Source organism: Balaenoptera ricei, chromosome 11 (assembly GCF_028023285.1).
Source record: "Balaenoptera ricei isolate mBalRic1 chromosome 11, mBalRic1.hap2, whole genome shotgun sequence".
Lineage (NCBI taxonomy): Eukaryota > Metazoa > Chordata > Mammalia > Artiodactyla > Balaenopteridae > Balaenoptera > Balaenoptera ricei.
The window spans coordinates 50,138,731-50,161,429 of record NC_082649.1 but is presented as its reverse complement, the minus strand read 5'-3'; the positions used below and the strand labels follow the sequence as shown (position 1 = coordinate 50,161,429).

Sequence of the window (22,699 nt, the reverse complement as noted above, 5' to 3'; positions counted from 1 at the left end):
TAGAGGGCAACTCAGCTTCAATTTTTACTCCATAGTATACGTCAGTTCCTAACCAGTTTACAGATGCCATGACCTTGGAACTTTTCCTTTAAAACGAAAGGGAAATAGAAGAAAACTGCGATATTCCATCCACTACTGAAAAATATCATTATGGAATGTATTCTTTAACAGTGATAATTTAAAGATGAAGAATATGGTATATTTTTATTAGACATATTCCCGAATAAACCCCATCATAAATGAATATTTGAATATTAACACTCTCAGTAGGAACCATGTAGCAGATAGGAAAGACATACTTAACAAGTCTATTTAATATGAATGCTTTGCATAACTTTACATTCATTAAATGGCACGTTAAAATGTGTAGGGAAAAAGGTGAAGAATCCAATCTCAACAATAATTAACCCTATAAATTACCCACTATAACCCACTACTCACAGGAAAACCAACGTTCCTTCAAGGTCAAAAACATGAAGAGGTTTCCCCGCTGCCCATCTAAACTGACTCTGCATTGTGAGGCAGAAGTGTTTATATTCAAATAGGCCCACTCAAAACACTGACATAGCAAAAAATGAGTCATTGTATCAATGTGAAAAGAATATTACCTACCAAGGACACTAACCTATACAACTCAACAATGGTATACTGGACTCAGCCTCTTTTTAGTGAAACTCAGAAACTGGGCATATACGAGTCTAATATACATATATGACCAGAGTTAACAGAATGAACTGAGAATTTCCCTGGACGAAATATAGGATTACAATAATAACGTAATAACTTGATAAGTCATATATGTGTTTTTTAATACAAATAAGATTTTTAAAGGACCAACTCTCATGCTTGTATATATACCTTATACTTATACTCGCTAACTAGAAAAAATTTTTAACTCAATTTGTAGACAGTTTTTTTTTTTTAAACATTTTTACTGGAGTATAATTGCTTTACAATGGTGTGTTAGTTTCTGCTTTATACCAAAGTGAATCAGTTATACATATATCCCCATATCTCCTCCCTCTTTCGTCTCCCTCCCACCCTCTCTATCCAACCCTTCTACCTGGTCACAAAGCACCAAGCTGATCTCCCTGTGCTATGTGACTGCTTCCCACTAGCTATCTATTTTACATTTGGTAGTGTATATATGTCCATATATACACTACCACTCTCTCACTTTGTCCCAGCTTACCCTTCCCCCTCCCCATGTCCTCAAGTCCATTCTCTAGTAGGTCTGCGTCTTTATTCCCGTCTTGCCTGTGGGTTCTTCATGACCTTTTTCTTTTTAGATGCCATATATATGTGTTAGCATACGGTATTTGTTTTTCTCTCTCTGACTTATTTCACTCTGTATGACAGACTCTAGGTCCATCCACCTCACTACAAATAACTCAATTTCATTTCTTTTTATGGCTAAGTAATATTCCATTATATATATGTGCCACATCTTCTTTATCTATTCATCTGCCGACAGGACACTTAGGTTGCTTCCATGTCCTGGCTATTGTATATAGAGCTGCAATGAACATTGTGGTACATGACTCTTTTTGAATTACGGTTTTCTCAGGGTATATGCACAGTAGTGGGATTGCTGGGTCGTATGGTAGTTCTATTTTTAGTTTTTTAAGGAACCTCCATACTGTTCTCCATAGTGGTTGTATCAATTTAAATTCCCACCAACAGTACAAGAGGGTTCCCTTATTTCCACACCTTCTCCAGCATTTATTGTTTGTAGATTTTTTTTTCTTTTGTTTGTAGATTTTTTGATGATGCCCATCTAACAGGTGTGAGGTGATATCGCATTGTAGTTTTGAGTTGCATTTCTCTAATGATTAATGATGTTGAGCATCATTTCATGTGTTTGTTGGCAATCTGTATATATTCTTTGGAGAGATATCTATTTAGATCTTCTGCCCATTTTGGAATGGGTTGTTTGTTTTTTTGATATTGAGCTGCATGAGCTGCTTGTAAATTCTGGAGATTAATCCTTTGTCAGTTGCTTCATTTGCAAATATTTTCTCCCATTCTGAGGGTTGTCTTTTCATCTTGTTTATGGTTGCCTTTGCTGTGCAAAAGCTTTTAAGTTTCATTAGGTCCCATTTGTTTTTGTTTTTATTTCCATTTCTCTAGGAGCTGGGTCAAAAAGGATTTTGCTGTGATTTACGTCAGAGTGCTCTGCCTATGTTTTCCTCTAAGAGTTTGATAGTGTCTGGCCTTACATTTAGGTCTTTAACCCATTTTGAATTTATTTCATTTTAGTTCATTCTTTTACATGTAGCTGTCCAGTTTTCCCAGCACCACTTATTGAGGAGGCTGTCTTTTCTCCATTGTATATTCTTGCCTCCTTTATCAAAGATAAGGTGACCATATGGGCGTGGGTTTATCTCTGGGCTTTCTAACCTGTTCCACTGATCTATATTTCTGTTTTTGTGTCAGTACCATACTGTCTGGATTACTGTAGCTTTGTAGTATACTCTGAAGGCAGGGAGCCTGATTCCTCCAGCTCCGTTTTTCTTTCTCAAGATTGCTTTGGCTATTCAGGGTCTTTTGTGTTTCCATACAAATTGTGAAATTTCTTGTTCTAGTTCTGTGAAAAATGCCCGTGGTAGTTTGATAGGGATTGCATTGAATCTGTAGATTGCTTTGGGTAGTGGAGTGATTTTCACAATGTTGATTCTTCCAATCCAAGAACATGGTATAACTCTCCATCTATTTGTATCATCTTTAATTTCTTTCATCAGTGTCTTATAATTTTCTGCATACAGGTCTTTTGTCTCCTTAGGTAGGTTTATACCTAGGTATTTTATTCTTTTTGTTGCAATGGTAAATGGGAGTGTTTTCTTAATTTCACTTTCAGACTTTTCATCATTAGTGTATAGGAATGCAAGAGATTTCTGTACATTAATTTTGTATCCTGCTACTTTACCAAGTTCATTGATTATCTCTAGTAGTTTTCTGGTAGCATCTTTGGATTCTCTATGTATACTATCATATCATCTGCAAACAGTGACAGCTTTACTTCTTCCTTTCCAATTTGGATTCCTTTTATTTCTTTTTCTTCTCTGATTGTTGTGGCTAACACTTCCAAAACTATGTTAAATAATAGGGGTGAGAGTGGGCAACCTTGTCTTGTTCCTGATCTTAGTGGAAATGGTTTCAGTTTTTCACCATTGAGGATGATGTTGGCTGTGGATTTGTCATATATGACCTTTATTAGGGTGAGGTAAGTCCCCTCTATGCCTACTTTCTGGAGGGTTTTTATCATAAATGGGTGTTGAATTTTGTTGAAAGCTTTCTCTGCATCTATTGAGATGATCATATGGTTTTTTCTCCTTCCATTTGTTAATATGGTGTATCACATTGATTGATTTGCATATATTGAAGAATCCTTGCATTCCTGGGATAAACCCCACTTGATTGTGGTGTATGATCGTTTTAATGTGTTGTTGGATTCTGTTTGCTAGTATTTTGTTGAGGATTTTTGCATCTGTGTTCATCAGTGATATTGGCCTGTAGTTTTTTTTGTGTGACATCTTTGTCTGCTTTTGGTATTAAGGTGATGGTGGCCTTGTAGAATGAAATTAGGAGTGTTCCTCCCTCTGCTATATTTTGGAAGAGTCTGAGAAGTATACATGTTAGCTCTTCTCTAAATGTTTGATAGAATTCACCTGGGAAGCCTCTGGTCCTGGGCTTGTTTGTTGGAAGATTTTTAATCACAATTTCAATTTCAGTGCTTGTGATTGATCTGTTCATATTTTCTATTTCTTCCTGGTTCAATCTTGGAAGGTTGTGTTTTTCTAAGAATTTGTCCATTTCTTCCAGGTTGTCCATTTTATTGGCACAGAGTTGCTTGTAGTAATCTCTCATGATCCTTTGTATTTCTGCAGTGTCAGTTGTTACTTCTCCTTTTTCATTTCTAAATCTATTGGTTTGAGTCTTCTCCCCTTTTTTCTTGATGAGTCTGGCTAACGGTTTATCAATTTTGTTTATCTTCTCAAAGAACCAGCTTTTAGTTTCATTGATCTTTGCTACTGTTTCCTTCATTTCTTTTTCATTTATTTCTGATTTGATCTTTATGATTTCTTTCCCCCTGCTAACTTTGGGGTTTTTTTGTTCTTCTTTCTCTAATTTCTTTAGGTGTAAGGTTAGATTGTTTATTTGAGATGTTTCTTGTTTCATAAGGTAGGACTGTATTGCTATAAACTTCCCTCTTAGAACTGCTTTTGCTGCATCCCATGGTTTTGGGTCGTCGTGTTTTCACTGTCATTTGTTTTTAGGTATTTTTGATTTCGTCTTTGATTTCTTCAGTGATCTCTTGGTTATTAAGTAGTGTACTGTTTAGCCTCCATGTGTTTGTTTTTTTTTTACAGATTTTTTCCTGTAATTGTTATCTAGTCTCATAGCATTGTGGTCAGAAAAGATCCTTGATACGATTTCAATTTTCTTAAAATTTACCAAAGCTTAATTTGTGACCCAAGATATGATCTATCCTGAAGAATATTCCATGAGCACTTGAGAATAGTGTATTCTGTTGTTTTTGGATGGTGTGTCCTATAAATATCAAGTCCATCTTGTTTAATGTATCATTTAAAGCTTGTGTTTCCTTATTTAACTTCATTTTGGATGATGTGTCCATTGGTGAAAGTGGGGTGTTAAAGTCCCCTACTATGATTGTGTTACTGTCAATTTCCCCTTTTATGGCTATTAAAATTTGCCTTATGTATTGAGGTGCTCCTATGTTGGGTGCATAAATATTTACAATTGTTATATCTTCTTCTTGGATTGATCCCTTGATCATTATGTAGTGTCCTTCTTTGTCTCTTGTAATAGTCTTTATTTTAAACTCTATTTTGTCTGATATGAGAATTGCTACTCCAGCTTTCTTTTAATTTCCATTTGCACGGAATATCTTTTTCCATCCCCTCACTTTCAGTCTGTACGTGTTCCTAGATCTGAAGTGGGTCTCTTGTAGACAGCATATATACGGGTCTTGTTTTTCTATCCATTCAGCCAGTCAGTGTCTTTTGGTTGGAGCATGTAATCCATTTACATTTAAGCTAATTGTTGATATATATGTTCCTATTATCATTTTCTTAATTGTTTTGGGTTTGTTATTGTAGGTCTTTACCTTCTCTTGTGTTTGCTGCCTAGAGAAGCTCCTTTAGCATTTGTTGTAAAGCTGGTTTGGTGGTGCTGAATTCTCTTAGCTTTTGCTTGTCTGTAAAGGTTTTAACTTCTCCATGAAATCTGAATGAGATCCTTGCTGGGTAGAGTAATCTTGGTTATAGGTTTTTCTACTTCATCACTCTAAATGTGTCCTGCCACTCCCTTCTGGCTTGCAGAGTTTCTGCTGAAAGATCAGCTGTTAACCTTATGGGGATTCCCTTGCATGTTATTTTTCCCTTGCTGCTTTTATTATTTTTTCTTTGTATTTAATTTTTGATAGTTTGATTAATATGTGTCTTGGCGTGTTTCTCCTTGGATTTATCCTGTATGGGACTCTCTGTGCTTCCAGGAGTTGATTAACTATTTCCTTTCCCATATTAGGGAAGTTTTCAACTATAATCTTTTCAAATATTTTCTCAGCCCCTTTCTTTTTCTCTTCTTCTTCTGGGACCCCTATAATTCGAATGTTGGTGTGTTTAATATTCTCCCAGAGATCTCTGAGACTGTCCTCAGTTCTTTTCAATCTTTTTTCTTTATTCTGCTCTGCAGTAGTTATTTCCACTATTTTATCTTCCAGGTCACTTATCCGTTCTTCTGCCGCAGTTATTCTGCTATTGATTCCTTCTAGAGAATTTCTGATTTCATTTATTGTGTTGTTCATGATTGTCTGTTTTCTCTTTAGTTCTTCTAGGTCCTTATTAAAACGTTTCTTGTATTTCCTCCATTCTATTTCCAAGATTTTAGATCATCTTTACTATCATTATTCTGAATTCTTTTTCAGGTAGACTGCCTATTTCCTCTTCATTTGTTAGGTCTGGTGGGTTTTTACCTTGCTCCTTCCTCTGCTGTATTTCTCTGTCTTCTCATTTTGCTTAACTTACTGTGTTTGGGGTCTCCTTTTTGCAGGCTGCAGGTTCATAGTTCCCGTTGTTTTTGGTGTCTGCCCCCAGTGGCTAAAGTTGGTTCAGTGGGTTGTGTAGGCTTCCTGGTGGAGGGGACTAGTGTCTGTGTTCTGGTGGATGAGGCTGGATCCTGTCCTTCTGGTGGGCAGGTCCACGTCTGGTGGTGTGTTTTGGGGTGTCTGTGACTTTATTATGATTTTAGGCAGACTCTCTGCTAATGAGTGGGGATGTGTTCCTGTCTTGCTAGTTGTTTGGCATACAGTGTCCAGCACTGTAGCTTCCTGGTCATTGAGTGGAGCTGAGTTTTGGCATTGGGATGGAGATCTCTGGGAGATTTTTGCCACTTGATATTACGTGGAGCTGGTAGGTCTCTGGTGGACGAATGTCCTGAACTTGGCTCTCCCACCTCAGAGGCACAGCCCTGATGCCTGGCTGGAGCACCAAGAGCCTGTCATCCACATGGCTTAGAATAAAAGGGAGAAGGAAGGAAGGAAGGAAGGGAGGAAGGGAGGGAGGGAGGGAGGGAGGAAAAGGTAAAATAAAATTAAAAAGTTATTAAAATAAAAAACAAAATAATTATTAAAAAAAATTTTTTAAGTAATTAATAAAAAAGAAAGTAAGAAAGAAGAGAACCAAACTGAAAAAACAAATCCACCAATGATAACAAGCACTGAAAAGTATACTAAAAAAAAGAAAGAAAAAAAAAAACGGACAGACAGAACCCTAGGACAAATGGTAAAAGCAAAGTTATACAGACAAAATCATACAGAGAAGCATACGCATACACACTCACAAAAACAGAAAAAGGGGGAAAAAATATATATATATCGTTGCTCTCGAAGTCCACCTCCTCAATTTGGGATGATTCGTTGTCTATTCAGGTATTCCACAGATGCAGGGTACATCAAGTTGATTGTGGAGATTTAATCCACTGCTCCTGAGGCTGCTGGGAGAAATTTCCCTTTCTCTTCTTTGTTTGCACAGCTCCCGGGGTTCAGCTTTGGATTTGGACCCGCCTCTGCATGTAGGTTGCCTGAGGGCGTCTGTTCTTCGCTCAGACAGGACAGGGTGAAAGGAGCAGCTGCTTCGGGGGCTCTGGCTCACTCAGGCTGTGGGGAGGGAGGGGTACGGAGTGTGGGGCGAGACTGCGGCGGCAGAGGTCAGCATGACGTTGCAGCAGCCTGAGGCGCGCCGTGTGTTCTCCTGGGGAAGTTGTCCCTGGATCACGGGACCCTGCCAGTGGCGGGCTGCACAGGCTCCCGGGAGAGGAGGTATGGAGAGTGACCTGTGCTTGCACACAGGCTTCTTGGTGGCTGCAGCAGCAGCCTTAGCGTCTCATGCCCGTCTCTGGGGTCTGCGCTGATAGCCACGGCTCATGCTGGTGTCTGGAGCTCCTTTAAGCAGTGGTCTTAATCTCCTCTCCTCGTGCACCAGGAAACAAAGAGGCAAGAAGAAGTTTCTTGCCTCTTCGGCAGTTCCAGACTTTTTCCCGGACTGCCTCCGGGCTAGCTGTGGCGCACTAGACCCCTTCAGGCTGTGTTCACACCGCCAACCCCAGTCCTCTCCCCGCGATCCGACCGAAGCCGGAGCCTCAGCTCCCAGCCGCCACCCGTCCCAGCGGGTGAGCAGACAAGCCTCTCGGGCTGGTGAGTGCTGGTCGGCACCGATCCTCTGTGCGGGAATCTCTCCGCTTTGCCCTCTGCACCCCTGTTGCTAAGCTCTCCTCTGTGGCTCCGAAGTTTCTGCCCCGCCACCCCGTCTCTGCCAGTGAAGGGGCTTCCTAGTGTGCGGAAACCTTTCCTCCTTCACAGCTCCCTCTCACTGGTGCAGGTCCCATCCCTATTCTTTTGTCTCTGTTTTTTCTTTTTTCTTTTGCCCTACCCAGGTACGTGGGGAGTTTCTTGCCTTTTGGGAGGTCTGAGGTCTTCTGCCAGCGTTCAGCAGGTGTTCTGTAGGAGGTGTTCCACATGTAGATGTATTTTTGATGTAACTATGGGAAGGAAGGTGATCTCCACGTCTTACTCTCCCGCCATCTTGAAGCTCCTCCTGTGGAGTTTTTGAGAGTAAATGTGTCGTCACACAAGGCCTGCCTTCCAGCAGGGCATCACCGGGGGCTCCTCACCTGCTGTGCTCAGGGCCAGGACCACCACAGTGGGGAGGGCAGAGGACAGGCACAGGTTGGTTAAGGACCGCATCTCCAAGTCACAGTAACTGTCTTAACTGAAGTTGTAAACTAATTACTCATATGATATCCTGTGAATTCAGGGATCTGAGACAACCACAAATCAAATCTCTGCTCACGTAGATTAGAATCTAGATTTGAAATTTGACAAACCAAAGACTGTGCTGATGAAACACAGAGAGACCATTACAGAGGGTGAAGTTTGTGTGCCATGAGGTTAGCGATTTTCTTAACAGGAAAGAGGGAAAGGGGGTAGCCATGTAATTTACAGGATAAAAGGGGATAGGGGTTGAAGACTGCAAAAGTATACTTGGGTTTATCACTTCCTACGACGAGTTTGCTAAGAATCTTTGGTGCTCTGGAAAAGAATTTGAACGCTGGCCTACATAATTTGGGGCTCAACCTCCATGATGGAAGTAAGGGAAATAAAAATTCAGGAAACAGAAAACATACACACAAAAACTAAGAATAGCTACAACAACAGAACAACCAAAACATACATCGTTAATACGAAAAAGAGTACCCCGGGCAGTGAAGTAGGTAATTTTAATATATTCAAAATGACCTGAGAACGGAGTAAAACCCATACGGCTCATCACTATACGCTGCTTTAAGGGGCAAGCCTGTGCCTTTGGCTAATCCCTGTTTCTCAACCTTGGCTGCACATTGAAATCACCTTGGGAGCTTTAAAAAAAAAAAAAAAAAAAACTAACACCTTTCTTTGAAGAGAGAAACCTGTGCACTGGTATTTTAAAAAAGATTCCCAGATAATTCTGATGTACAGCAGGGGTTGAGGACCACTGATCTGGCCTATGTGAGAGATGAAGACCAAATGCACTTCAATCAGCAGGGCAGAGCAGAGGTTCCACTGTAAGAATGTGATGAGTTGAATTTCATCATCTGAATAGATCTGACCAGGGAAGATGTGGAAGAAAAAGATAACACAGAAGAAATCACATGAAGCCTTTATCACTGAGGCACTGGACAAATAGGTCCACTCTGAAAATCACGGGGTACTAACAAAGAGTTCCTTAATACATTCAACAATATGGTCTGCTGAGGCCAAAATAAGAGAAAAACAAACAGTTCAGATTTTTCACAGTAGTATATCCAAAAGTATGGATATTTGTTACATTTGATATTTTAAATCACCAATATACCCAACACTCAGAAACAACTTCTGTTAACATTTCTTCATAGCTCTCTCCATACTATTAGTCATAATTTTGGTTTAAACATTTATTTCGTAACTATCCCCCCCACCATACTTAAACTCCCTAAGGATGCAGACTGACTTGGTTTCAACTGACTTGGTTTCAAAATTAACTAATTATGGAATTAGTTAATTTTGGTAAGCTCTTCTCTATTTTTTAAAAACTTAATTTAATTAAACTAGGGATCAGGAAATTTTTTCAGTAAAGAGGCATATGGTGAATATTTTAGGCTTTGTGAGCTATGTTGTCTCTGTTGCAACTACTCACATCTACTACAGCAGCATGAGAGCAGCCCCAGGCAACACCTAGGTAAATGGTCATGGCTGTGCTCCAATAAAAGAGAGACAGGCAGAGGGAAGGAATTGACCACTGTAGACCATCAACCCTGGATGAAAATGATATATTATGCTAGTCTCTCATATCAATCATGCATCATTATTGTCACAAATTTGTGTATATCATTTCTAGTACCATAATTTTTAAAACCAATCAGACTCTGTTGACATCTAAGTTTTTGACAATATTTTATATTATATACAATGCTATGTCACATCTCTGATAATTTCCTTAAGACACATTCCTACCAACAGAGTTGCTAGGTGAAGCAGTAGCCACATTTATGAATTTTTGTTAATTATTTAAAATACTCACAAACCCCTTTCCTGACATCATGCTCATCTATATTCCAAGCCAGCAGTGTAAATATCTGCTTCTCCAAAGCCTCATCAACATTATACATCATATATGTTTTTTTACCCACAAATACTTTATTATGCACACGATTAGAGTTCTATATTTACTTTTTCTTATTAGATGACATTTATATACAGTGAAATAAACAAATCTTAAATACAGCACTCAACAAAAGCATACACCTGTGCAACACAAATCAACAAAATACAGAACATTAAAATCATTCCAGAAAGTTCCTTTAAAGTCCCTTTCCAATCAGTACCTGTCCCACTAGCACCCCAACAGTGCCACCGTCGTTTGGATTAGTGGAGCCTATTCTAGAGCACCATGTAAATGTTGCCTGTTCTAAAATATAATATTTTTTAAAAGTATGTACTCTATTTCTTTCATATTTACATTCCACCCAGAGAGACAGTTTTGAGATTCATCTCTGTTATTAACACTATAACACTAGTTTATTCCATTTTACTGCTGACTAGTATCCACTGCATGAGTATACCACAGTCTACCCCTTCTCCTTTGGAAAGATACCTGGGTTATTTTCAATTTTCGGCTATTTGAATAAGCTACTATAAATATTAATTGTACAGAAATGAAACATGTTTCATTTCTTCTGGGTAGAGTTGCTGGGTCAGCGGGCAGGTGTATGTTTAGTGAATGCTATCAGTGTTTTCATGGTAGCCATTCTGGTAGGTATGCAATTCCAATTATGTAAAGGTTACTACTATCTTCAGGTCCCTGAAATTCTGTTCATTTTGAATCTTTTTTTCTCTGTTCTTTAGATTGACTATTTCTATTGATCTATCTCTAGATTCATGACTCCTTCTGCCATTTTTATTCTAAAGTTTTTACACCAGATATTGTATATTTTCAGTTCTAGAATTTTGATTTGGGTCTTTTTTATTGTTTCAGGTTCTCTTAAGAGTTCTTGTCTTTTTATTCATTGCAATCACATTTTCCTTTACATTCTTAAACAATTACAATGTCTGAGATAAAATCCTTGCCTGCTAATTCCAACATCTTAGTAGTCTTGAAGTTAGCCTCTGATGATTTTTTTTTAAGAATGGGTCATATTTTCCTGTTTCTGTGTACACTGAATAATTTGGCATTGATCATGAATATTGTGAATGATACCATGTAAAAAGTCTGGATTCTGTTGTTTCTCAAGAATTTTTTTTCCTTTTTCACTTAAGCAGTCAATTTTCTTTGCTGAACTCAAATGCAGAAACCTGTCTCCCTGGCAATAATGTATAGTGGGTAGCAGCTCAATTTTTGGTTCAGTTCTTTTAGCCTTAACTAAGCTACCTGTCATGTGCCCCATATGTACTTTAGGACTGAGTCAGGGTTTATGCACAGAATTTGATGCTCCTCTTCTCTGGCTTGATCCTTGTTGGGATTTATGCTCTTCCCCTTCCCTCCATGTATAAAAATGTATAAATAAACTGCTAGGGCCTGCAGTTACACCAAACCCTGTGCTTGGTTCTTCAAACCATCAAGACCAACTTGTTTTTGTTTTTGTTTTTGTTTTGGTCAGAGTCTCAGCTGCCCTACAGGGCAGAGAGTCACCCAGTCCTACTCCTTTCCTTCAATGTTTGACTGCCCTCTGATTTCCATCTGCTTTTGTTTACCCTCCAATGCCTTCAGGTAGTTGTCTTTAATATATTGTTTTCTACAAAAGGATGTGTGTGATAAGAGCTAGTAGGCCAGGCCAGAAGCAGAAAGTCTCCATTACGAATTTTTAAATCATATCAAGTTTACAGGTTACATATAGTAATGCTGGGTGTGGTTTGCAATTAACCCACTGAAAGTGAGAGCATGTTTAATAATATACTTAATAATATGTAATTTATCAGAAATGTATATGTAATTTATCAGGAAGAAACTTTGTGTCCTTTGCTCATTTTTTAAACTGGATATTCACTGATTCCTTACAGATAGTAAATATTTATATACTAAGGATATCAAATCTTTGTCACATATGTTAGAAATATTTTCCTAGTTTGTGATCTTTCTTTCTATTATGTTTATAGAATGTAACACACAGAAACATTTACCTTTTCTATATTTATAGTTTTGTTGTATTATAAAATATAACATGATTCTTTATAGGTTTATTTTTTAAAGAAATATATGTTCATTATAGAGAACAATCTATAAAAATAAAAAAAATCACCCATAATCCACACTCTTCCTCCCACATCCCTTTATGGTTGTTTTTAAAAGTTGGGTATATGTGCTTCCAGTCATTTGGAAGTTTGCTTAACATTATCTGCTGAAGCTGAAATTATACACATCATATGACCCAGAAATCCCATTATTAAGTACATAAACAACAGAAATGCATGCACACAGGTACCAAAGACCATGAACAAGAATCGTTATAGGGGCATTATTTGTATAAAACCGGAAATGACCTAAATATCCATCACAGCAGAATGGATGAATAGCACATTTCTATCATGGCACTACGTGACAATGAAAATGAAGGAACTGTTACTTCATGCAAGAACACGGATGATTCTCACAAAGTTGAGTAAAAGAAGTCAGGCACAAGAGCACATACCATATGACTCCATTTAAATTAAAAAACAGGCAAACTAATCTATGCAGTCTGTAGTTTTCCTCCTTATGGGAGGAGGAAAAGGACAGTGTTTGGGAGGGAACACAAAGAAGGCTGGCTTCTGGTCATTTCTGTTTCTTGACCTCAATAGTGGTTACACAGATACGTTTACTCTGTCATAATTCATCAAGCTATGTACTTATAATTTGCACATACAGGACATATAAAAAGCTTATTTCAAGAAAGTAATGTTTTCATTTTGGAGAATATGAAAAAAAACTACACGTAGGAAAAGAAATAACCTATGATCCACCTTTTTCCTTCCCACATTTCCAGGTATTATTATTAAATTTTGAATGTATTTTTTTCCCTATATGAATCTATCATTTTGTTATAATTAGGATAATACTAGGTATACAATTTTATATCATGCTTTTTTAAACTCAGCATTATGAACGTGTCCAGATTTGTTAATGATCCTTCATAAAATCAACTAGTAATTACCACATAATATTTTGAGTGTATTTTTCATAAGATTAACAAGGTAATAAAAATCAAGAAGACTTTCAATTTCACTAAAAACTAAACATCAAAAAGTATTGTTTTTTTTTTAATTGGGGTATAGTCGTTTCACAATGTTGTGTTAGTTTCTACTGTACAGCGAAGTGAATCAGCTATATGTAGACATATATCCCCTCTTTTTCAGATTTCCTTCCCATTTAGGTCACCACTGAGCACTGAGTAGAGTTCCCTGTGTTATACAGCAGGTTCTTATTAGTTATCTATTTTATACATATTAGTGTATATATGTCAATCCCAATCTCCCAATTCATCCCGCCCCCCCCCCCTTCCCCGCTTGGTGTCCATACGTTTGTTCTCTACTTCTGCCTCGCGAACAGGTTCATCTGTACCATTTTTCTAGATTCCACATGTATGCGTTAATATACGATATTTGTTTTTCCCTCTCTGACTTACTTCACTCTGTATGACAGTCTCTAGGTCCATCCACATCTCTACAAATGACCCAATTTCATTCCTTTTTATGGCTGAGTAATATTCCATTGTATATATGTACCACATCTTTATCCATTCATCTGTCGAAGGGCATTTAGGTTGCTTCCATGACCTGGCTATCATAAATAGTGCTGCAATGAACGTTGGGGTGCATGTGTCTTTCTGAATTATGGTTTTCTCCCGGTATGTAACCAGTAGTGGGATTGCTGGGTCATATGGTAATTCTATTTTTAGTTTTTTTAGGAACCTCCATACTGTTCTCCATAGTAGCTGTATCAATTTACATTCCCACCAACAGTGCAAGAGGGTTCCTTTTCTCCACACCCTCTCCAGCATTTATTGTTTGTGTGTTTTGATAATGGCCATTCTGACCGGTGTGAGGTGATACCTCATTGTCGTTTTATAAATTATAAAAATAAACATTAAGTTCAACATGTACCTCAAGTTATTATGCTATGTGAGTATGACCACATTTTTAATGAGTGAATGGTCTACAGTGTATATATGTTAGGGCTACAGCCCCCAAAAAGAGTGTTACAGAAAACAGCATTAGAGGTGTTCCCAGAAAATGAAGTGAATAATAAAAACTGCTTAAGCTATTGGAAGAAAGTAACTTTTCAATCTAGGTGAAGGCAGGGATAAATAATACATAGCAAACAAGATCCGTAACTAAAAAGCAGTTAACTACAAATAAACTAGCACGTAGGCCAAAAGGACAAGTACTAGACAAAGCATATCATCACCTACCAAATCCACCACTCATGTCTGACACAGCACCAGTGTGCTGGGCAGCCACTTCCAACTCATCAGAGTCAGCACAGAGAAACGGTATTTGCTGCCTTTGACCCCTCGTCACTTTATACAAATGGCTAATTTAGCCTCTTCACTGTGGTGTGAGACCAGGTACCCAGCACCAGATACTGCAGCCAGCAGTACTGAAGGACAGTTTGATGAATTAACAAATCAGTGTAATCATGATTTAATTCTGGAATGAAAGTAGTCCAGGTGGAACCTTAAAACCAAGGAACAAAAATGTCAGTCTTTATCACTGTCCAAATTGACGTGTATCAAACGCACACCAAGAGAATTGACACTTACACAAAAATATTAGAAAAATACCAGAACCACCATAATTGGATAAACATTCGCCTCCTTTGTTTCCCTTGAAAAGAGTGACGAATTTTTACTACCGTCCAATACAGTGGCTTCAAACTTAGACGTCTACCAGACACCTCAAAGTTCATGTCCAGAACTAGACTCCTGATCTATCGATCGCCAAAAACTAAAATAAAATAATAAAATTTCTCCACACACAGGCTTCCCCATCTCTGTTAACCACAACTCCATCCATTACTTGCTCAGGACAAGTAACAGGGAGTCGTCTTTTTCTCTCTTAACTCTGTCTTCAAAATACACCCTGGGTGCGCTCATTCTCACCATCTCCACCGTTACCACCCCTCCACTTCACCACCCTCTATCAGCTGGACCATCACAGTCACATCCCTAAACTGGCGTCCCTGGTCTGCCCTTGCCCCATCCCATCTACACTTAACACAGCGGCAAGTGATGCTAGCACATCGCAGATCAGACCCCGTCTCCTTCCACTGCTCTAAGCCATCACTACCTTTCATTTGGCTCCTCAGTGCCCACAAGACCCTGATTCTATCCACTGTCACCCTCCTGAACGCTCACTTCCCGCTCTCCTCCTCACTCATCCCACCCTAACCACAGGGACCTTTCTGTTGCTCCTCAAACATGCCAGCCGCATCCAGTGCCTCAGCATCTTTGCACGTGCTACTCCTGTTCACATCATTCCTCCCAGAGATACTGCACCTCACTCCTTCACCTCCTACAAGAATTCTGTTCAAATGTCACCGTCTTAGTGAGACCCATGCTGACCACCTACTAAAAACTGCAGCCCCTTCTAACACCAGCACCCTCCCCACTGCCTTACCCAACTTTATTATTCTCCAGGTCACTTATATTTACTTATAATAACTTAACAATATTTACCTCCCTCCTTCACTGAAATCTAAGGGCTTCCATGGCAAATATCTTTGTCTGTTTTATTTACTGTCCATATAATGGTGACTACTAAGTGGGAAATGCTCAGTAAATGGTTTTGAATGACCATGTTCCATATAACCCTAAGGGTCCATTCAAGTGCCTAAGAGAATCTGAAAATTCCGTTTTGGCTTTGCAAAAATATATTTTTAGTCATGTAATAATTGACCAACACTAAAACATATGCAAATAGTATTATCAAATGCTAACACGTTGGAGACAGCCAATATAATAAAATATGATGCCAGAAAAACTTGCTTATGGGCCTCAGAACAAAATTTCTATTATATCTATTTAATTGAACAATACTCTGAAAATCTGAGTAAATCATAAGAAATCATTACTATTTAGAGCTGCTTCCTTATGTGATTTAGGATTTACTCTATATTTTGCATCCCTCAAAAAACTGAACCACAAAAATTAACTGGGAGATACATACTAGGCAACAACTGTTATAACATCTGATTTCAAATTTGCTTCCTGAAAATAATAATTGTTTTCATGTACTGACTCTGTAAATGTAACAAAATCAGTAACTTGTAATAATACAACAAAAAATACTGCTTTTATCTGTTTTAGACATTACAGTTTGAAACAAATTCTAGCCCCATCCCAAAAAGAACTGATTATTTTTTAAATAGTTCTAAACCTACCAATCTAGTGCATTCCAGGGTTCTGTACAAACCAAACTTCCCCTTTATTCTCCACAGACATACAAGATTTCTATAAGAATGTATTTAGTAAAAATATAACTATTTGTGTGTATTTGCAAGAAGTTTACCAGTCACAGGCTATGATTAGAATCCCAATCACAACTCAAGGGTCATCAGATAGCTTAAATGAAGTGTGATCTCGTACTCAGATTTTATATACAAGGGCATGGTACTGTTTAAAGATGATACTTAGTTTTGGATTAATTGCTCATAAGATGAAAAGATTTAAGTCTATTACAGCAAAATAATTGGAAGTTGAATAGCCAGGAAACTAGGAAAATAATACAAACTTGTTAATACTGATAGAAGTTATAACTCACATTTTTATTAATAATATTTACGCATTTTAACAATATTTCTAAGTTTCAAGCCATGTAATTTTTTGGTTTTGTGTTCAAATGTAGACTTTTCACTCTTATACCTTCAGAGATGAGTTGCATAAATCAGTTGTTAAAAACACTAGATTCATCTGCTCTGACAATATTCCCTGCTAATTTAGTCAATTAAAGATTTAGCTGAAAGCGGGGGGTGGGTGGGTGATGAACTGGGAAATTGGGATTGACATATATACACTAATATGTATAAAATGGATAACTAATAAGAACCTGTTGTATAAAAAAAAAATAAAATAAAATTCAAAAAAAATTTAACTTAACTTCTAAAACTAAAACATACTGCACCTTTCTTTGTGAAAGAAGAACTAGCCATTTTATTCAAGAGGAGTACTAATGTCCAATTACAGATAATTTTATTACAAAATTGCCATTATTCAGAAACAAGACCAATAAGTCAAGACAATCATTAAGTCCTACAACAGAAGTGTGAATTAATAAATGTAACTAAGAACTACTAAGTCAATGAGCAATGACCATATCATATACTTTGCTCAGTTGTTTTAAAAATCATTCATCTGTACTTGTGACTGACAGAGGTCTATTATTCATGATGCCACTGGCATGACATCAGGCCCAACAGACATACATAATAACTTTGATTGAACACATAATTATTTAATTAAGTATTATAAAGTTATTAAATACATAATAAATTTTACTGTGTCCATGTGCAGAAAAGAGTTACCATGGCAGGCCTGACACCGCTCTCCTTAGAAAGGCCTGCTTACAAGGCTGGCCCTTAGCTGGCGTCAGAACCTGGATTTGGGGAGCGTTCCCACCATTCCCTAATTGATGAGAGCTGCTCACTGCGCCTAAACTGTCTGGGTAAACCACGTGGTTTATGTTCAACACCTGCTTTCCTTCTGGGAGTCTGGAATTTTGGTACATACTATGCAGAGGCTGCCACGTGACCGACTCCCAGTTAAAAGTCTGAGGACCGAGTCTCTAACGAGTTCCCCCCGAGACAACATTTCACACGTTGTCACACTTCAGCCATGGTGGAATTAAGCTCATGCTGAGTGACTCTACCAGGAGAGAACTCTAGGAAGCTTGCACCTGGTTTCCTCTGGACTTCGTCCCATGTGCCTTTTCCCTTTGCTGGTTTTGCTCTAATAAATCTTAGCCATCAGTCTGACTATATGCTTAGTACTATGAGTCTTTGTAGGAAATCACCAAACTCAGGGGTGGTCTTAGGGACCCTGACACAGTCCAGTGTAGGTCCAAAGAAGAGGACTTGTGCCTTAAATCTCTTTAAATTTCTTAGAATATATAACATACTCTTATACATAAAAGATACTCATATTTTGTGATTTTATATATTATTCTCCTAACATATCCAAACCAGTCTAAAGATGTGTTGAATCTCTACTTCAGTGTGACTTAACATTGGTGAACCGGTTAAATGGCAAAAGTACATATGATAATACATGTACAATTCAAACAACAAATGAAAAGTTTTGGGCAGGTTCAAGTAACAGAGTTGGATAGAAGATTGATTACTTTGACCATTTACAGTCTGCAGCCCTCCAATTTGTTTTAATGATGTCTTGATAGTTCTCTGCCTGCAAATATCCTAAAGAATATCCTAAGCATTCTTAATTTGAATTTCTTTTTTGGTTAATTCATCCATCTTTGGAACTTAGCAAAATATAACATATTTCAGTTGTGTTTGACTGATAAAGACGGCAGGCATTTTATCAAGCTTCTGTGTTATTTAACGACAGTTCTGTGATGTGTCAAATAAACAATCCATGCTTCCTTATACTTTATACAATTCCTTTAGAACCAATCCTACCTATTGGCCAGTAGATCAAAAAGACTGCCACAGAAAACACTGATACAAAAGAAACATTGAAATATGATAAAAGAAGGCCCAAGGGATGAAAGGAGTGAGTTGGAGAATATATCCAAGTTAAAGAAAGTTCCAGGCCACCCCTGATGTCAAAGTACTTTTCTGGTCTTGATCTGTCGTAACAAAAAGAAAAAAGGGTTCTTCCTATTTTTAAAGCAAACTTCTTTACTCAGCATAGAGATGTTATATCAAATGCCAATTATGCATTTCAAAAAAGCAGAGAAATCCAATGAATTTTTACAAAACACAGCAATTCAGTGACTCTTTTTCTTATGAAGGCTCTATTTCCAGAAAAAAAAAAAATTTATAGCACTAGAATGCATACTTTACCATTATGTATGACAAACAATATTTTTAAAAATATTCCTAACATAGAAAATATAAATCATTAAATTAGTGAAGAATCAAATGCATGGGAAAAGTCACAGAGTGGGAAGTAGCCTCCAGAGGTCATCAAACCATCCTCCTAAAACACCACACATTGGTAAGTCCCTGATTCAAGAAACAGCAATGATTCCATCACACTTGATGGAAGGGGACTTCTGTTTTGGCTTTTGGGAAGTAGGGGGACTGAGGGGAGAAAGGCAGAGACTGGCCATTCTAGAATTTTTCTTCCGTTCCATTCCCAGTGTATTCAGCATTCATTGTGTTACTTTGATCGTTTATTTTAGTGGCTCTACTCACTGCCACTAATACCACTGGCAAAGGAAGAACATTATGAAGTTTTCTATTTAAATCCGTTGTTCAATTGCCTTTCTTTTGATGTATGCTTTACCAACAGAGTTTATAATCTTGTGAAAGTTTACGTAGTAGTGAGATCCAGAGTCTCAATTCTGTATCTGATCCCCAAGTCACGCCATCTTTACTCATCAAATCAAAACTAAGTTATAAAGGAAAAAGTGATGAGCATTCTTTTTCTCTTCAAAAGGAAACAAAAAAAAATCTATTTTATAAAGACAGAGATTCTAAAGTTGACACCAGTTTAATACAAACACTGCCTAACTGTCACCCAAAAGCTGAGATTTTCTTGTTTCAGGTTATAATTTTCATTACATGGAAATGGCAAAGTTACCATGACTTCATAAAAATTAACTGTAGAATCAGAATCATGTAATTATAGATAAAAGTTAAATTTCAGAAGTATCAGGGGATATAACAATGAAACATTCTAAACATTATCCACTACTTAAGACAAATTTTAAGTGTGTTTAAACATAAGGTGAAATGTGCAATGCAGACTAAATCAGTGTAGAGTAAAACCCAATAGTGTACATATAGATAATGAAGGGATCAGGGAAGCTGGTTAAAACTTATAATGAAGAGAGAACTAGTAAGAATATAGCAACCTGGCTGAAATTGATATTCATTAGGGTACTCTTCACAACAATAGGGAGCATTTGGATGCTGTGGTCTTTATCAGTGTCCCAGCTGGTAATGGTTGAAGGTTAATGCCTTACCCCATTCTGTTCAACTTTCTATCCTAATTAGCCCTCCAAATCTATAGCTGTGAGCACCAAGTGTCTGTGCTCAAAAGAAACTAATTAATGCTAGCAAATTAGATCAAGTCCAAAGATCCAACAGCCAAACTCTTAGTTAAATGCTCCTTGTTAATAGGAAGTGTAGCTGTCAATAACTGCTGTTGGTGACTATAATGAGGCATCTTTTTTTTTCATTGAAAGTGATTTCATTTCTCTTTGTCACTGGAAAAGCTGTTCCATTCCCTTCACAAACCTAAGTTGCTGGCAGCCTGACCCAATTCTTATGATCAGCCAGGTTGAAATGACATGAAAAAAAAAAAAAAAAAATCAAACAGAAAAGCTTTCCTACATAATCATGTTTCAGGCATTTAGCAGAAAATCAGATCACTTATTAGAATTCCTGTATCTTTACTCAAGAACTGTACAATTAGGATGCATAATGCTTTTATGTAAAATCCTATAATTATTTAATAAAATGAAGGCTATAAATAGTAAATAAACCACAATGGAAGTGTTCTGATTCTAAATTCTGTCTTATTGTTCAGTTTAAATGTAGCTGTTCTGCTCCCACTTGAGCAATGCCAGTTTATATTCTCTCCTAATTCACATGGTTAAACAGGAAGATCATTCTTTTATAAAATAATCAATTTTAGATTCTAAAACACTGTTTTAGACCATATGGGCTGACAAAAAATCAATATATGATTATCTATAAAAATTCAAATACTCAAAGATCATTTGTTATAACGTGTTCTAGTAGGGACAAATGCATTGAAATAACTCAAATGGATCTCAAATTTTAAGATGCTTTCGGTCTTCAGAAGGTTTTAAGTATGGTAAAAAAAAAAAAAAATAAGTCAACATCCTAAGTAACTTAAGTTTTTATAAAGAAGCAAAAACTAAACATTTTCTTTTCTGTACCATTACAAAGTAATAGGTGTGTAACACAAATATTTTAAAGTTATACTCTATTTCTTTCATTTCAAAGACCAAAAACAAAGTTTCATTGTCTAAGAGCAAAGCAAAGGTAGTTCTGAAACCCAAACTCGACCATTTCACATTTTCATCTGAATCATGTAAGAAGTCTATAATTGAATTATCTAGCTTTCTTTCATTCTAGATATCAGAATAACGTGTTACAAAACCCTATAATTTTATTATCCATTTTTAAGTTTTATCCTCCCTCACCTGAATCAGGATATTTTTTTAAAGTCCTATGAGGCAGGTGGAGGGTTACCTCTTGAGACCATCAGCATGACACCCGCTGACGCCAGGTGTGCACTGAACCCTCCCTGCAGGTGCCAATGGAGTAACTTCTCCTGACATCTGGGGGTGGGGGAAAGGAAGGTGCTCTGATTATACAACTAATTCATAATGAAAGCAAGACCATCAAATGATACTAATAAATTACTGATAACTTGTTAATAAATTTATTTACAGATGGATTTAATTCAAACCTAATTTTATAGGTGGATTTAAAATGGGAATAGCTCATAATAAATCATTTAAGAAAAAGAAATGACCATCACACAATGTCAATTCTGAGGAACTATTCTTTTATTGCCTTTGTCCATCAGTCCCAGAGATCATTCTCTAAGGAGATAGCATCTAAGGGACAGAAATGTGCCTAGCACCCAAATGTTACTGACACAGTCCCCAAACTACAGCTGACACAGCCTGGCTTCCCGCAGAGAAACTTGCAGGTGACTGCAGCCCATCAGCCCCACTAAGCATTACTGTGGTCCCTCAACGAAGGCTACAAGGGATGCCGGGAAAACAGTCCACGTCAGCACAGTATTACCACTGTTTCTTTGCCATGGGCATTCCAAGAGGAAGATTTTTATTAAAAGACATTTCTACAATAATACTGCTATCTGCTTTTCTAATTACCCATCATTTATGGCCTCATTTTTCATCTTCTATGCCTTTGTTTATATTTTTCACTATAATATTACATATTAATCAATATATCTCTAGATTTATAGAATACAGGCATATTTTATATTAAAAAACATTTTTCAAAGAATACATGCATATGTGGGTGCCTAGTTCATGCATTTACATAAATATCTTCTGCTCAGAAATGTAAAATATAGAAAAATTTTTAAAAAGACTTGTAAGTACTACTGAGATTCCATTAACAATTCAGTAATAGACAACGACGCCAAAGAAAATCATCTTAGACTATATTCCTATATGAATATGTTGATAGAGGAAAAACAGGCACACATTACATTTGATGTTTCTTCTTTCCCTATCAGAATCACCAGAATAACTTGTTTCTCCAAAATACGAATATAAGTTTTTCTCTCTCTATAACTGTACATCTGGGAAAAAATGCTTTTTACTAGGAATTTGGGAGAATATTTTTCAATTGTAAATGAATTGAACACTGCCTGGAAGTTCTGAAAGCTGAAATACTGGTATCTGAGTGAAAGGGTAAGAAGCAATTCATACATATTAATT

At 37.2% G+C, this 22,699-nt stretch overlaps 1 protein-coding gene across 3 annotated transcripts in view; it reads right to left on the bottom strand.

The window, feature by feature from the left end:
• The window catches only part of CMC1 (C-X9-C motif containing 1), a 72,995-nt gene that overhangs the window by 29,140 nt on the left and 21,156 nt on the right, over nt 1–22,699 (bottom strand). Inside the window, exon 1 of one of the 3 annotated variants that reach the window (XM_059939052.1) lies at nt 7,974–8,077. The exons of the other annotated variants lie outside the window; for them this stretch is intronic. Within the exon in view, the coding sequence (XP_059795035.1) occupies nt 7,974–8,037 (64 nt within the window). The 5' untranslated portion in view covers nt 8,038–8,077. Of the gene's footprint in view, nt 1–7,973; nt 8,078–22,699 lie in introns of those variants that run through there. 3 annotated transcript variants of the gene reach the window in all.